Source organism: Mauremys reevesii, linkage group 3, assembly GCF_016161935.1.
Source record: "Mauremys reevesii isolate NIE-2019 linkage group 3, ASM1616193v1, whole genome shotgun sequence".
NCBI classification, from domain to species: Eukaryota; Metazoa; Chordata; order Testudines; family Geoemydidae; genus Mauremys; species Mauremys reevesii.
In genome coordinates, this window is record NC_052625.1 from 305,625 (window position 1) to 321,242 (window position 15,618).

Below are 15,618 nucleotides of genomic sequence, written 5' to 3' on the forward strand. Positions count from 1 at the left end.
GGATCCACCTAGCCAGGGTTTTCTTTACAGCATTTTCTGAGACTGAATGCAAGAGGCTTGATCCTGCCGCAGAGTCAATGCTCAGCGCTTTCTGTGGTTTGTTTGGGAGCATGATCCTTGGCAGTCAGCTCTCAGCACTGCATGACCCCACACTGAACTTCTGACCCTAACTCCTGACCCTATTCTGCACAGTGACAACAATGGCCCAGCAGTTAGGTGCCAGCATGGGACTTGGGAGACCTGGGCTCACTCGCCTGCTGTGCCACAGACTTCCTGTGTGAACTTGGGCAAATCACTTAGTCTCTCTGTGCCTCAGTTTCCCATCTGTACAATGGGGATAACTGCACAGGGGTGCTATGAGAGTAGATACACTAGAGACATGAGGTTCTCAGATACTATGGTGATGAGGACCTGTGAAGGGGAACACTCACAACCTGTGCCGCCGAGAGTGGTCCGGCAGGGGTGTGGCAGGCTGCCTTCTGCCCAGGCATTCCCCTGTCTTACTGCCATTCTGCCCTGCAGTGGTCTGGCCTTCCAGTGACGCAGCCCTCTGGTCAAGTCACATGTTCAAGCCCACCTCTTTCGGGCTATTTCTAAAGAGCCCAGTAACGGGCAAGTCCTCAGGATTAAGCGAGAGAGTCAGGGCTTCCCCTGGGGTCTGGGTCTCGTGCTCCAGAGCATTGTATCTTCCCCAACAAGGGAGACTTCTGTGGTTGTCCCTCTTTAGGGGTGGGTAAGAGAGCCCAGGGCCTCCCCTCCACTGGGCTCCAATCCAGGGCCTAACAGAAGGCAGCTAAATCCTGCACCCTGGGGTGCTAGGCGGTGCCTCCCTGCATCACTCCCTACCAGTCCCCTCTCTTCCCACAGGGTAAAGTAAAGAACTAAACACCCAAATAAAGTCTCTGACCTTCAGCGAGTCCCAGGTCCCATCTCTGGAGGCTGATTCAGGTCTCAGGCAGCAAGAACTCTCAGGGTACCCTTCCCAGGAGCTTAGTGTGCAGGTCAGATCACTTCCACATCCACCTCCCACTGAGCTACTCTGCTCCCCTTTTTAAACACCTCCTCCAGCCAGCACATGCATTGCAGGTGGGGTGGGGAAGGGGAGGAGGGACACCTGGGTCCAGAGTAGCTTTTTACCCAGTCCTTTCTAGTGTGGGGTTTGTATACCTCATCACAGGCCACAGAGGCACCTAAGATAGATGTAGTTCTGCAGCTCGACTGCATTTTGTTCTCTCTTTTACCACCTCCATCCCACTCTCAGCACTGCCATTAAATCTATCAGGAGGGTGGACAGTGAAACTCCCAAGCCTGTTCAATGGATACTCACCGAGCTGGGGAGTGGATACTCCCTTTGGTCCCTTATGTGGGAAGGAACAGGCCATTCCAAAATGTCACTGATTCCAAAGCCAGCTAGCCTGTACTGCAGCCCATTACGCAGCCAGCGCACCACTGGGCGGCTGCCATTCTTGTGGCATGTGATGTTCGAGACCAACAACAATAATTAGGTTTTGGATAAGGATGACTAAGTCAAAATTATTTTCTAAGGTACCGAGTTATCCATGGGCCTCATTACTGCAGTATCTGAGCATCTCAATTCTTTTTGCATGTATTGATTTTCTCTACTCCCCTGGGAAGTAGGGAGCGTTCTTATCCTAACTTTGTGGAGGGAAAACTGAGGCACCCAACTCCCATTGACTTTCAGTGGGGAACTGAACACCTCTCTGCCTCCTAAGTGATTTGTTTAAGTCACACAGGAGGTCCCTGGCACAGTGGGGAACTGAACTCAATTGTTGCGTGTCTCCAGCAAGTACCCAACCCTTGGACCATCCTTCCTCTCCGGGCTTTCTTTTTCTATCTTCCATTTTATCAAGTAAGAGCTTTCAGTGCAAAGTGTTAGAACTGTCATGGTATTACAGCACAAGATGAAATAAGGAATTCCTTAAGGAAATCATTCATATCCTTTGCCAGATTTAACCACACAACTTCCAGGGACATAGGGAAGGCAATCAACATCAGGCTTGCTAGATGGATGGGGAAGAGCTACATCCTGGGTCACAGCTAAGCTATCCACAAAACCAAAGCCTTGTGAAAAGGAACATCAGCTGCAGATTGCAAAGGAAAATCCTCCCAGGTGCAGAGAGTAAAGTCCATAGCATGGTATCTTCAACTTAGACACAAAAGTGAATGAAAGCGCTGAGATATATGCTTTTCATGTTCTAATCTTTAACTGACAAAATCCAAAAGGGAGTAAACAGAACATTTGACTGTCAGTAGCCTTATTGGGTAGCCCGTCAGCTCAGCAGCCTGGAGTGCAGACCTGATTTCAGGAGGAGGAGGAAGCTATCGCAATGTTTTCCTTCAAATGTGTCACTGCTCTGCCATTTTGTGGAGGAAGGAAGCTATGCTATGCAGACCTGAAGAAGGGACATATGATGTGCACACACCAGCTATACCAAATAACTTCTAAGCACAGAGCAGACAGAAGTGAGATCTGCTCCTCACAAATGAAACATGCCTTTTTGTTTAATCAACCCATTATGCAATGTCTCCAAATGGAGTCTACTTCAAATAAATGAAGTTGTTCCTCTCAGAGCAGCCTTGCACTCCATGAAGATGCGAAGTCCAGCGCACCAGGAAGGCTGCTAACAAGGAAGGAGATCATTATTTACTCCGATTGCTTACCTGGGAAAGTTTCTGACACTCACTTTGTCTTTGTGCTTGACTGCTCGTGGAAGGGGCATTGGAAAGCAACAGAAGATAACGCACTGTGTTATGATTTATCACCCTCTTATTTCCATAGGCAGCTGATTGTGGAGCTATTCTTTTAGCTTGTCATGTTTGGAATTGCAGGAACGTGGCCTATAGCAATTGTCATGATGCACACAGGAGACTCCAGCACAGTGCATGAGAACATGGGGAGGAAGAGCAGCTATAGCAGTCCACAGCAAGATCAAACTGCCCCACCCTGTCAGCCACAGCTGAGCAGAAACAGACCCACAAATCATGATCCCAAGCCCATTCATAGGGCTAGACTGTGACTTGGTCTGTGTCCCCAGGCAAAAGAGTAAAGGGGTGTAAGTATCACTCACCCCTTACACCTCTGTGTGCGCTACCCAGACCTGGGTCTGCACATGGAACAGTAAGAGGCCACTGTGCACCCACCAGAACAGGGTGGGGTGCAGGGGATGGGACTGAATAGCGCCCACTTGTGGCCTGAACAGCAGAGTCAGTGTTGGATTGGAGGGGGCCAATAATTTATTGCAGTTATAGGCTAACTGCAAATTACCACCTCTATCCCTGCTGTGGCGCAACACGAGGCAGGCAAGAATTGTGGATCAGAGGGGTGTCTGTGTCACAAGCCTCCTGACATACGTACGCAGACACTATGAATAACTTTTGTTATCTGTTTTGCTTCAGCAGTAATCTGCTGCCACGGATGCAGTACAACTGAGACAGAAAAGTGGCTTCTCATAATTCATTCCATGTAGAAACAGGAACTTACCAGCGCTGACTGTGATAGCTTCAATAAACTGTTCTCTCCAGCTGTTAGTTCCAACCACAAGGGCTAGGTTTGTCTTCTTAATGAGCTTGTCCACAGTATTCTGCAGATGGAGACATGTATAAATGAATTAGGTGCAATGCTGGTTCAGACCCAGTGATCATGGGCAGAAATGAAAAGCCTTCTGGATTTACATTGTACAGTTATGGAAAAGATATTCTGCTCAGAACAAGAGCACCAGCAGCAAAAGTGACAATACGTATGCACACAAAATCCCATATTCCATTAAAAAGGTCTGTTTGAAATATAAATACAAGAGAAGTTTGCTAATCTGCACACCTTCTAACTGGAACTAAAAAGAAGTGGTCTCTCCACATTCTTCAGCAGAGGTTTAATGGCAGATGCTGTAGAGAGGACTCCTACCTTGCTAATGTTTCTTTTGTTACAAAAGAGATCAAGGAATTTTGATCTGTATATTTGGAAGCACTGTAAATAATTCAAAGTGAATGAAGTATATTTTTGGTTATCCACTCCTGCTTTTTTACAGCATTTGTACACTTGCTAAATCAGAAACTTTGGTCACTAATGCAAAATCATCACTAGTGCTGTAAACGGCTGGCAGAAAAGTCTCATTGGAAGTTAATCCAAGCACTCTTCACTGTGTTCGAATATAATAGGGTGTGGCAAGGCACCTCTTCTGCCAGCATTTCTCCCTTGAGGGGTGGGGGAGAGGGGCAAAGAGAGGGGCTGGAGGAAATCACTCCCACTCCAGAGGGTTTACATTCTGGACTTTGGTTTATTTACAGGATTTACCAGTAGGTCTCAGGCTAGGCCTGAATAGTTTCCTTAAGCAAAAACACAGAAGAAATACATCTCCTTGCCGCTAGCAGAGTATTGACTTACTGTGCTGACATCTGGTCACTAGCCCTTCCCTGAACAGATGCAAACTCACTGCTTTCCTGGGAGGGAGGTAACCAGCTCTTCATCTAGGCCATGCTTCCCTCTCCCTCTCCCTCTCCCTCTTACACCAGAAGAGGGTTTTTAAAGGTGTGTGTGTGGAGGGTGCTTAATTGACTCAGGTGTCTCTAATTAACCTGCGATAATCTCTTTTCAGTTCATAGGCAAAAGAGCCTGCACCATTCTAGGGCTAATATTTCTGCCTTCCGCCACACTCTTCTAGCTGTCAGCTCTGACTGTCACAAGCGGTCACAATGGCAGCGGAGAGTGCTTGAACGCACACAGGAGAGACTCTACCGCTTACACGAAACAGTGTGGCTGGTTTATTTTTTTATTGACTTTAAAAAAAGGGGGATTAGATTGTCAGGCTGAGGCCACAATCATGCACAGGTTTAATTTTACACACACAGATAAATGAGACCACTCACACGTGCAAAACTAAGCATGTGCGTAGTGTATACAGCATCCGGATTCATGTGCATGTATGTATGCAGGACTGAGGCCATAGTCTCTTTTCTTAAACAGTATTTTATTTTAGTTTGGCCATTTTAAACCCAGCTAAGGATTTGGCTTGCCATATTGTTCTGTAATAAGTATCTATAGTCTATAACCAATAGAAAAATGATGGAGTTGCATTCCTTATTTCCTTTGCTGTTGCTCCCAGAACACTGGGAGAATCAAGGCTACTTTGCCACTTGTGATAAACTGATTGTTGCTGTTGTGCTGTAATTTTTTCATGCAAGTTTTCATTAGCACATGTACTCTGGTAAATCTCTCCTGCACTGTATCTCCATCTATTTTACTGCTACTGGGTTTCCTGATTTTCAACTTTTGAGATGCTTCTTGAACACTTAGTCTGACACAATTAACACTCTTGGGTTTTCTAAACAGTTAAGTTACAGGCAATTGTAGCAACAACTGGACAAATCAACAGTCGACTAACTTAGCGGATGCACAGAAAGTTCTATCATGTATCATAGCAAGTATAGCACTTGTGGTCATTTCTTTTGGTAAACACAAATGATGCTGATCTGGGAGCTGCCTATACAAGTCTGTGGAAGAGACATCAGGAAGTTATTTAAACCCCAAATTCAGCTTGTGTGAAAATATTTTCAAGGAAGGTCAATGACAATAAATTCTTATGGTGCTGGCAACCAAATTGCAACAGCTTGTGCTAGTGCATCACGGGCTCAAGCTTGCACGGTGCTGAGCTCTCAGCCCCTCCAATCCAGCTGAGCAATGAAGCACACAAGTACTCCCTTTGACTTCAGTGGGGCTTCAGTGACTTATAGCACCCGAGGACCTGATCCTGACAATGACGCTGAGCAGGCTAGTTTCACTGCCCAAGCCAAGTGAAATGCCAGAAATAAACCCACACCATTGCTATTGACAAGTCCATGGTCTTGCTGTTGCCATGACATCACAGCTGGCTGCTGAGAGGGGACAGTATATAGCACCAGCTATACCTTATTCAGCCACCTGTGCCCCCTTTGGGAGTTGGGGGCAGAAACACTCACTCCTCCAGAAGCTCCTGATGATGCCTCAAGTTGCTGTTATGGGGCCTGTTCCACGGAGGACATAAAGGGCCATTAGTGGATTTGATTTTTAAGCATAAAGGCTGTAAATTCAGCGGAACATGAACACACCCTGCCCCTGGTGAATTTTTCTGTATAGCATTGTCTCTGATTACACCTCTACCATATGAAATCTGGGCTCCCAACTCCTTCTATTCCAATCATCCCCATCCCAACACACCTCTTTATGGTGCCAATTAAGTAGCTGCCTCTATTCAGAAAGTATCAGAGGGGTAGCCGTGTTAGTCTGGATCTGTAAAAGCAGCAAAGAATCCTGTGGCACCTTATAGACTAACAGACGTTTTGGAGCATGAGCTTTCGTGGGTGAATACCCACTTCTTCGGATGCATCAGACGAAGTGGGTATTCACCCACGAAAGCTCATGCTCCAAAACGTCTGTTAGTCTATAAGGTGTCACAGGACTCTTTGCTGCTCTATTCAGCAAAGCACTTACGCATTAGCTTGAATCCCATTGAAGTCACTGGAACTTAAGCATGTGCTGGAGGTCTTTGCTGAATAGGGATGGATTTAAGTGTGTGTGTCAAAGCTTTGGCTGAATCCGGGCCTCAAGCGTTCAATATACTTGCTTCACAAGGATGATACCCTCCTGGGCATAGCATGTGCTTGCCAGATATGTGCTTACTGGGCATGTAAAAAAGACAGAGGCCCTAGTTTAGCAATCTAATAAAATGCAGTGAGATGCTAATGTGAATTCAGGGCTTGCATGCCCTGTGGGGAGTGAGGTAGACAATTGCTGTACCTTGAACTCATAGGATTCTTCAATAATGACTTCTAGTTTGGTATGTTCTCCCAGTACTGGGCGTCCCATTTCTGCAATGCGGCGCTCTTCCTCCTCTTTGCTCGTCAGTGGCTGTTTCTCTTCATTCTCTTCTGTAAAAAAACAGCCAATTTTTGAGCAACACACAATCTTTCACTTTCTGGCATTGGCTTCTGTTAGGAGACTCTATCTCTAAACTAAAATATTCTCTGGAGCTAAGGCAGAAGTGACAGACAGTTGTTGGAGTAAGGTAGAGAACATTATGCCTGCGCTGAAAGGTTTTCTGTTGCAGATGGCTGGAAGCGCTAGCAAATGAGATCACTAGCTTGTAACTCTTCTGAATTTCAAATCCCTTCCACCCCCACTCAGCTCCTCTTGAATTCAGCCTGGGCTATAGGAAAACATTCACAATCTCAATCCCACTCAGCTATGGATTCTCCTCTGGAGCGGCCATGGTGGCAACTTTTAGGGCAATCAACCTAAGGTGGGATTTTCAAAAAGGCCTCTGTATTGGCCTCTCTCTGCCCCCGCTGAAGCCAACGGTGAAGTGCCCCTTGACTTTGATGGGAGCTGGATCAGGCCAGTGCTGAGCGCTTTTGAAAATCAGACCTCTGCATGCAAACCAGGCCATCCAGTCCATATGGAAGGGCCCAGCCACCTCAGCCAACCTGCCTGTATGTCAGTGATGGGGAACTGAATGCATAGTAAAGGTGCACTGAATGAGGCAGGGTCCTGTGGCAAAAAAATAGTACGTGCTCATGTATTTAAAGACTGTATCATAATGAACACAGACAGAGGTGTGTGTGTGTGTGTGTGTGTGTGTGTGTGTGTGTGTGTGTGTGACTGACTGACTGACTGACTGAATGTTGCACAAACCTTACTTCTGGCATTACCTAACTTTTGAGTGCTTGATTTTGCACCCTAAACATTTGAGTAATGGAGTATTGTGTAGGTAGTGTTACACACAAAATAATATCAGCCAGATTCTGATCGCAGTTAGTTACATCACTGTAAATCCGTCATGCGTCTGATGAAGTGGATATTCACCCACGAAAGCTTATGCTCCAATATATCTGTTAGTCTATAAGGTGCCACAGGACTTTGTTGCTTTTTGAAAATCTGGAGTAACTCTGATGTCACTAGAGTCACACCTGACAGGCTCCAGAATCACAGAGCTTGGAATCTGAATCTTCTAACCTGTGGTATGCTAAAGGACATAGTACATTGAAAGATAGCTCTTCAGTCACTATACAATCATGACACAAGGCTTGTAACAAGGACTGTGCGACACCCACATAAGGAAAAGAGGCTCTGTATGTCTCTGAGCCCATTATAACTGGTGCATAATCAAGGACTCTGAGCAGGGGTTCTAATATTTTGAGTGCTTTGCTGACATTTTTTGCAGCAAGTCATAAAATTGGTGAGACAGATTTTAATCAAGTCTGCAGCAAGTAGCTTGAAGTCTTCACCATCGCCTTGCGATATATGTGTTATGTGTGCTTGTCTAAACAACTAGCAATAGGTAAATGAACCTTGGAAAGGTTTATTTCGGTTAAGCATCCAAAAGTTCAGGTGCTTATCTGAACCTCAGCCAAACTGCTATACCGATAAACATGCACTCCCACGAGGCCTGTGTGTGCATCCGAAGAAGTGAGCTGTAGCCCACGAAAGCTTATGCTGAAATAAATTTGTTAGTCTCTAAGGTGCCACAAGTACTCCTGTTCTTTTTTAAAATAACTAGTATTCAGCAAATGATGTTTACACAGAATCTAAGAGCGGCCACACTGGGTCAAATCAAAGGTCCATCTAGCCCAGTATCGTGTGTTCAGACAGAGGCCAATGCCAGGTGCCCCAGAGGGAATGAACAGAACAGGGAATCATCAAGTGATCCATCCCCTGTTGCCCATTCCCAGTTTCTGGCAAACAAACACAGACCAGATTAAACACAGAGATAGGTACAATACAGCACCTCTCCCAAAATGGTTTGCACTTCCCACTGCCTCCCATCAGGGAGTTGTGCTGGGCCCGGCAACCCATGCTATGCTGGCACTGCCTTGCTTGGAGGGAGTGCGGTGTGTGGACATGCTGAACAGATACAGGCTTGCTGAGATAGCTAGTGTGGTCTCAGTGCATTGTTACAAGTCACAGCAGCTCTCATGAACAATAGCAATTTGTAACAATGCAGTTCTCTACCACAGATGAGGCTATAGCAGCCTCCCCCCGACATGTGAATTTCATGCAAGTGCATTTTTGAGGCACTCTGAAGAGATAGCTGGGTTTTCTTCTCATTTCAGCGTCCCCAGTCTAACTCATCTTAATGTGTGGGGGGTAACACACCTTAACTGCTGCTTGGCAACAAACCAAGCACCTGGGAGACTTGATGTGTTCAAGCTGTCGAGTGGCTACAACCTTCCCCTGAGCAGTCTGCACAGAGGGCTGCCGGGTATCTTGCACTCCATGAAGGGATGGGTGAATGCGCCAGAACCAAACTGGAAGAACGAGTCACTGTGGATAGTTCTCTGGAAACTTCTGCTTAACGCACAGCAGTGCTCAAAAATGCTAACAACGTTAGGAACTATTAGTAACGGGATAGAAAATAAGACAGAACATATAGTGCCACTCTATAAACCCATGGTGCGCCCAACCCTTGAATACTGTGTGCAGTTCTGGTTGACTCATCTCAATGGAACTGGAAAAAGGTTCAGAGAAGGGCAATAAAGATGATCAAGGGTATGAAACGGCTTCCATACAAAGGAAGATTAAAAAGATTAGAGCTGTTCATTTTAGAAAAGAGACTAAGGTGGGGATATGACAGCGGTCTATAAAATCATGAGTGGTGTAAAAAAAAATTAATAGACAGTAAACCTAGACTGTCCTAGACAGGTGTTTGTCTAACCTGCTCTTAAAAACCTCCAATGGTTTTAATTGACAGTAACAAATGTTACCACATGAAAAGGCTACAAGCAAGACAAACGCAGCAGAGTGTGGCTGGAACCCTGACCTTCAGCATTGTTGGATGGGAAGGATTTAGTTTTAAACCCTACAAGTGTTAGGTTTAATAGTTTGGCAAAAGACCCTGGATCTGGAACATTTCAGAGACAACTCTTTGGCTGGTGTAAATCAGCAAAACTTCATTGACTTCAGTGAAGATTGTCTACACAACTTCAGTGGTGCTACACCAACTTACACCAGCTGGCCGTGAGTGGAGTTTCACCTGATGAACAACAACCCTCAGCATTTTCAATTTGTTTTTAGAAGCAGGAGGCTCTTTAGATGACAGGCATCAGATGCCTTTTGTCTTTTAAATTTGCTACTAAGACACCCAAGCAGCACTTTCAGAAACTATTCATCCTGCCCCTTAATTCTGAGATGCCACCTGTCTCCTTGTGGTCTTATCGCCTCCCTGCCCCCAGGAGCTGCTCCATATGTCTGTTTACATTGCAGCTAAGCGCTGGCGCACACAGCTGCTTATGTGGCTGCTGTCAAGGCCACTCTATTAGCCTATTTTAAAATAAAACCTTATTTCCAACCTGCATGGTACTTCTTGCCTTTGTTATGATTCTTTGTGTGTATTGCACTAACACCCGCAGACCCCAGCTGAGATCAGGGCCCTGTTATGCTGATCATACACATAGAAACGGCTTCTGTCTCCAAGTGCTTGCAGTGCAAATGGACAAATAGAAACAGAGGCACAGAGAGGAGAAGTGACTTGCTCAAGGTCACCCTGTAGCCTGCTCACTGCCAGCCCCATGCCCTACCCCCTGGAGAAGGCTGTCACTCAGATAACCAGCCTTTAGGAAACATATTCACAGCTATGGGTAATGCACAGGGCTACATATTTACTTCCATCTTTTTCTGTCTTCACAGAACATTCCCCGCCGCAGCAAGAATGTCACCACTACAAAGCGAAATCTTCACTGTTCTGAAATGGGGATTGAATGACTCATGCTTTTAATTGTTCTGGTTTAAATACTTGCAGATTCAAAATGGATAATTATTCATTGAAAAGCCCTTGTCAGATTTTCATGACGCTCCAGAACACTGCTATGTGCTGGCGGGTTTGCAGTCTGGTGCACTTTAAGCTGCTTGTTTCCTGTCCCTTAGCTATCAATGTGGCTGACATCTCAAGGTTTACAATGGGGGCACTCACCTGGAACAAGCCAATCTAACACACAGGCTGCCTGAAGGCCTAACTTGTCAGTTTATAATGGTTTTAACTGGAACACCTGTTTGTACGGATGCCTCACCACTGTGCCAATCAAAGAGGCCCATTCTGTAATCCATTACAAATGAGGTAGGGAGTGCAGGGGTGGACAGGGGTTTGAGGAGAGGGTCTCTGCCCCATCCTCAGTGTAACAAATACAATTCAGACATCCCATGCATTTAATTTAGGCCTGTCCTGCCCAATGCAATTGGCTTAGACCTGGCTGAATCATGCAGTCAGTAGAGATGCAGGAACCTCTTCCCAATGCAATTACTTTATGCCCAGCTACTCCCCTAATGCAGTTACTGTAAGTCCAGCCTTCCCTCTGCACGGCTCCTAGGCCCTCACTGCTGCAGCCGCTCGGGACCCCGGCTCCTCTCACTGCCTCCCCTCCAAGGAGCAGGAGAGGCCACTGCGGAGGAGCCCAGCTGCCCAGAATCCATGTTATTTTCCAGCACGGGACGGGGCATAGCAGGGAGAAGGCTGGGCCAGGCCCCTTTTCACTGGAGGAGATACTGGGCAGGAGGAGTGAATCCTTCCAGCCTGTGTAGCAGCCCAGCCTGCTCTCTGCTTCCTCCCTCCCCCACCCCAAAACTACCCTTGATCCTGGGGCTTTGCCCCCTCATAGTCTCTCTGCGCTGATTGGAGGAGAGGTGAGGGGGTGGGGTGAGAGTGGGGAGCTCACAGTTGCTGCCAGAGGGTCTCCTCTCCCTTTCACCCTTGCCAGCTGGCTGCTGCTGCTCCCTGCCTCAGAAGGTGCAGGGAGGTGGAATCAGCTCCTAGGCATGATGGATACATAATGGAGGACTCATAAAACATCTAACTCCCCCAAGAGAAATCAACTACCCTTAAACTCTCCACGCCACACTTCCCCAGAGAATTTACCCCAGAGAGCTTGGGAGGCATCACACAGGGAGATTGAAAAATTAAAAAACAACAACAGGGGGTTATAAAGTAGCCCTGCTGTTCACTTTTCAAATACTTTTGCAGGGCTCATCAGAACTTTGCAACAGTTTCATGTGAGAACTTAATTTCGCCAGGACCCAGTAGTGACTGGAACTGAATAGGGGGTACTGGTAGGAATTACAGCTATTTAAAGCTATCATTGGAACAGGAAAATACAAGTATCTATACACTGAAAAATACCAGGCATCATCAAGACATGGATATTACTGAAATGCATGTTCTGAAGTGCATGCACCACATGTCAGATCCTCAGCTGGTGTAGACCTGCCTTGCTCTAAGGGCTACAATGCTGACATTGTTTTTAATGGAGCTATGTTGATTACACAAGCTAAGGATGTGGACCTTGAAGTGTATACACACTGGCTGTGACTCTCCACTGCCTTGTACCTCATATGGCCAATCTGATCTATTAGCACTTTACATCTTTTCTTAGAACTGGAAGGGACCCTGAAAGGTCATTGAGTCCAGCCCCCTGCCTTCACTAGCAGAACCAAGTACTGATTTTTGCCCCAGATCCCTAAGTGGCCCCCTCAAGGATTGAACTCACAGCCCTAGGTTTAGCAGGGCAATGCTCAAACCACTGAGCTATCCCATCCCCTCCACTTTACCCTAACGTAAATATCGTCATAAGGTGCAAGGCAGAGGAGAAGCATTGGCCCATTATCTTTTTAAGTGTATATAAAGACACACATGAGTTTGACTGATACCCACCTCAGCAGGATATATGCATTAGATACACCCATCTGTATGATGCACCCTTTACAAGGCATGCATGTCTCCATGGGACCTTGCAAATGATGCCTGTCCTGACAGCTACTGCTGCTGGGAAATGACATGGATTGCAAGAGGGTCTGTTCTGGAAGGAGAGCAAGTTACACGCGGAGAAGGGATCCAATATGAGACAGGTGAGGAAGGACACAGCACATGGATACAGAAGCTGTCTGGGCAAGGTCTACGTGGATTCCTGTCGCTAAACTATTATTCAGCATTTTAAAAAGCTAAAGCTTATTCCCAGGCAAATAACATTGTTAGCCTGGAGTGAAAGATGAAAGAATCTATCACTTGCTTCAGCCAAACATTGCTTGGAGAATTGGCAGAAGAACCAATGCCTGTAAGTTGAAGCCAGACAAATTCAAATTAGAAATAAGGCCTAAAGTTAAGTTTTTACAGTGAGGGTGACTAACTGCTGGAACAAAGCACTAAGTGAAGAGATGGATTCACCATCTCTTGAAGTCTTCAAATCAAGGGTGGATGCCTTTCCAGAAGGCCTGCTTTAGTCAATCCTACGTCATTGGGCTCGATGCAGGAGTAACTGATGGAATTCTTTGACTTGTGGTATACAGGAGGTCAGACTAGATCAGAGGTGTGCAAACTATGGCCCGCGGGCCAGATCCGGCCCCTCAGGGCTTTGGATATGGCCCGTGGGACTGCCCCCCACGGTGTCACAGGCCCCCCGCCGCTCTCAGAAGCGGCTGGCACCACTTCCCTGTGGCCCCCGGGAGGGGGGCCAGAGGGCTCCCATTGGCTGGGAACGGGGAACTGTGGCCAATGGGAGCTTTGGGGGAGGTACCTGGAGGTGCAGCAAGGGCAGTGCACGTGGAGCCCTCCGCCCCCCCTCCCACAGGGGCTGCAGTGCTTCCTGGAGCGGTGTGGGGCTGGGGACAGGGCAGGCATGCAGGGAGCCTGCCCTGGCCCCCATGCGCGCCACTGCCACCCCAGAGCCCAAATCTCTCCTGCACCCCTCCCCCCAACTCCCTGCCCTAAGCCCCCTGCCTGCACCTCGCATCCCTCCTGCACCCCAACCCCCTTCCCTGAGCCCCTTCCTGCACACTGCACCCCCTCCCATATCCCAACCCCCTGCCCCGGCCCTGCATACAATTTCCCCACCCAGATGTGTTCCTCGGCCCAAAAAGTTTGTGCACCCCTGGACTAGATGATCTAGTGGTCCCTTTGTGCCTGAACATTTATCAATCTGTGATCCCTACTCAGTCTCCCCAAGAAGTCAAATGAAGATGCTGAAGTAACTTAGGCCAACTCCACCCAAGCACAGAATTCCACTGGCACACAGCTTATTGCAGATCTTGGTACTTGAAACTCTGTATTCCCTGAACAGAGTATAAAAGAGAAGTGCATTAAAACAAATGACTAGTGTCAGTACATGAACACCCAAAAGCTATTAGCTTCGTGTTAATTAAATTGTGGTCCTAGACAACCAAGTCAAAATGAATACCTTGAATGCTGATTACAGTAGAAGGAATTGGATGTTCTCTAGCATGGACCTTCCTGAAGACAGGTTTGCCTAACAAAGTGATGGGCAGAAGATGAGTGGATGGATCACAGTGACACAGTGATGTTAGTGAACACTCTTTCTATTTCACACAAGGTTATTGTTTTTAAATCCCCATTGCAGACCCTCTTGTCTGCTCTCCTGGACTGATGGGAAAAAGCAGAGCCAGAGAGAAGTGATCCAAGAGTTTACCCTCATAGCCATGGTGGCAAGCTACGGACATCTATTTCCAGCACAGCTGGCCAAGTTCAATCTCAGTTACACTAGAAAAATGTTGACAATTGTATGTGGCGTTATTTAATTTTTTTTTAACTGTCCCAATTTGGGGCTGACTCCTCAGAGTCTGATTCTGCGTGTGCTTTTCAGACAAGCGATCAGGGAGATCAGAGGTATGTGAAGTACCTTGTTAGCTAAAAATAGTTTCCCATTGTTTGAGCTTGGCCCTCTGAGCCCCTCCTCATGCAGTCACAGTCATTGCCGCGCTCTGTTAGTACTAAGGGGGAGACTGATAGCTCTGCATTGGAGAAGAAGAGCCAACAGCCGAGCACCACTTGCAAGGTGTACATTAACCAAGGAGGCATGTGTGTCTGCTCCCCTGTTGGACAAGTGCAGAGATTTGGTACCACATGCATGGCTCACATACAACCCTGTGAATACACTGACATGCTCGTCTAATTATTTGTTGCTATTCTTATGCCTACTGAGCCCAATTCTCCACTGCCCCTTGAAGCCTCTCTGGCAGCACAAATGGTCTGTGAAGGCAGCAAATCTCCATGCTGGGCATAGGGTCTTCCCTGGAGGGCACAGAGCTGCCGTAAATGGTCTTTTCTCCCAGCCCCTATCACAGAGTTGCTGGGGAAGAGAACATGGCTGAAGTGCCATGGTCAGGGGCGGCTCTAGACACCAGTGCGCCAAGCAGGCGCTTGGGGCGGCCGTTTCCCGGGGGGGCAGCATTTGGGTCCGGTGGAGCTCCCGCCGGCATGCCTGCGGCAGGTCCACCGGAGCCCGGGACGAGCGGACCTGCCGCAGGCATGACTGCGGCGGGTCCCGTCTTCCCGCGGCTCCGGTTGAGCTCCCGCAGGCATGACTGCGGCAGGTCCGCTCGTCCCGGGCTCCGGTGGACCTGCCCCAGGCATGCCGGCAGGAGCTCAACCGGAGCCACGGGAAGAGGGGACCCGCCGCGGGACCGGGGAAGGGCAGCGCAGCGCTCCGCGCTGCTTGGGGCAGCCCGATTTCTAGAGCCGCCCCTGGCCATGGTACTCCAGCTACTCTCAGATGATATCATGGCTCTATGGTGTTGTTGCAGCCACAGGTAAATTAGAGCAGATGTGGGGCTGTTGTAATTTAAGCTGA

At 47.6% G+C, this 15,618-nt stretch overlaps 1 protein-coding gene across 8 annotated transcripts in view; it reads right to left on the minus strand.

Annotated features, from left to right (window-relative positions):
- Positions 1-15,618, minus strand: part of SLC8A1 (solute carrier family 8 member A1) — a 314,624-nt gene that overhangs the window by 28,455 nt on the left and 270,551 nt on the right. For 4 of the 8 annotated variants that reach the window (XM_039528183.1, XM_039528185.1, XM_039528184.1 and 1 more), the window contains 3 exons: positions 14,209-14,277; positions 6,791-6,921; positions 3,503-3,602 (listed from right to left, as the gene is read on the minus strand). In XM_039528183.1, coding sequence (XP_039384117.1) covers positions 3,503-3,602; positions 6,791-6,921; positions 14,209-14,277 — 300 coding nt within the window. Of the gene's footprint in view, positions 1-2,431; positions 2,643-3,502; positions 3,603-6,790; positions 6,922-14,208; positions 14,278-15,618 lie in introns of those variants that run through there. The other 4 variants (XM_039528187.1, XM_039528186.1, XM_039528190.1 and 1 more) reach the window with 2 other exon arrangements.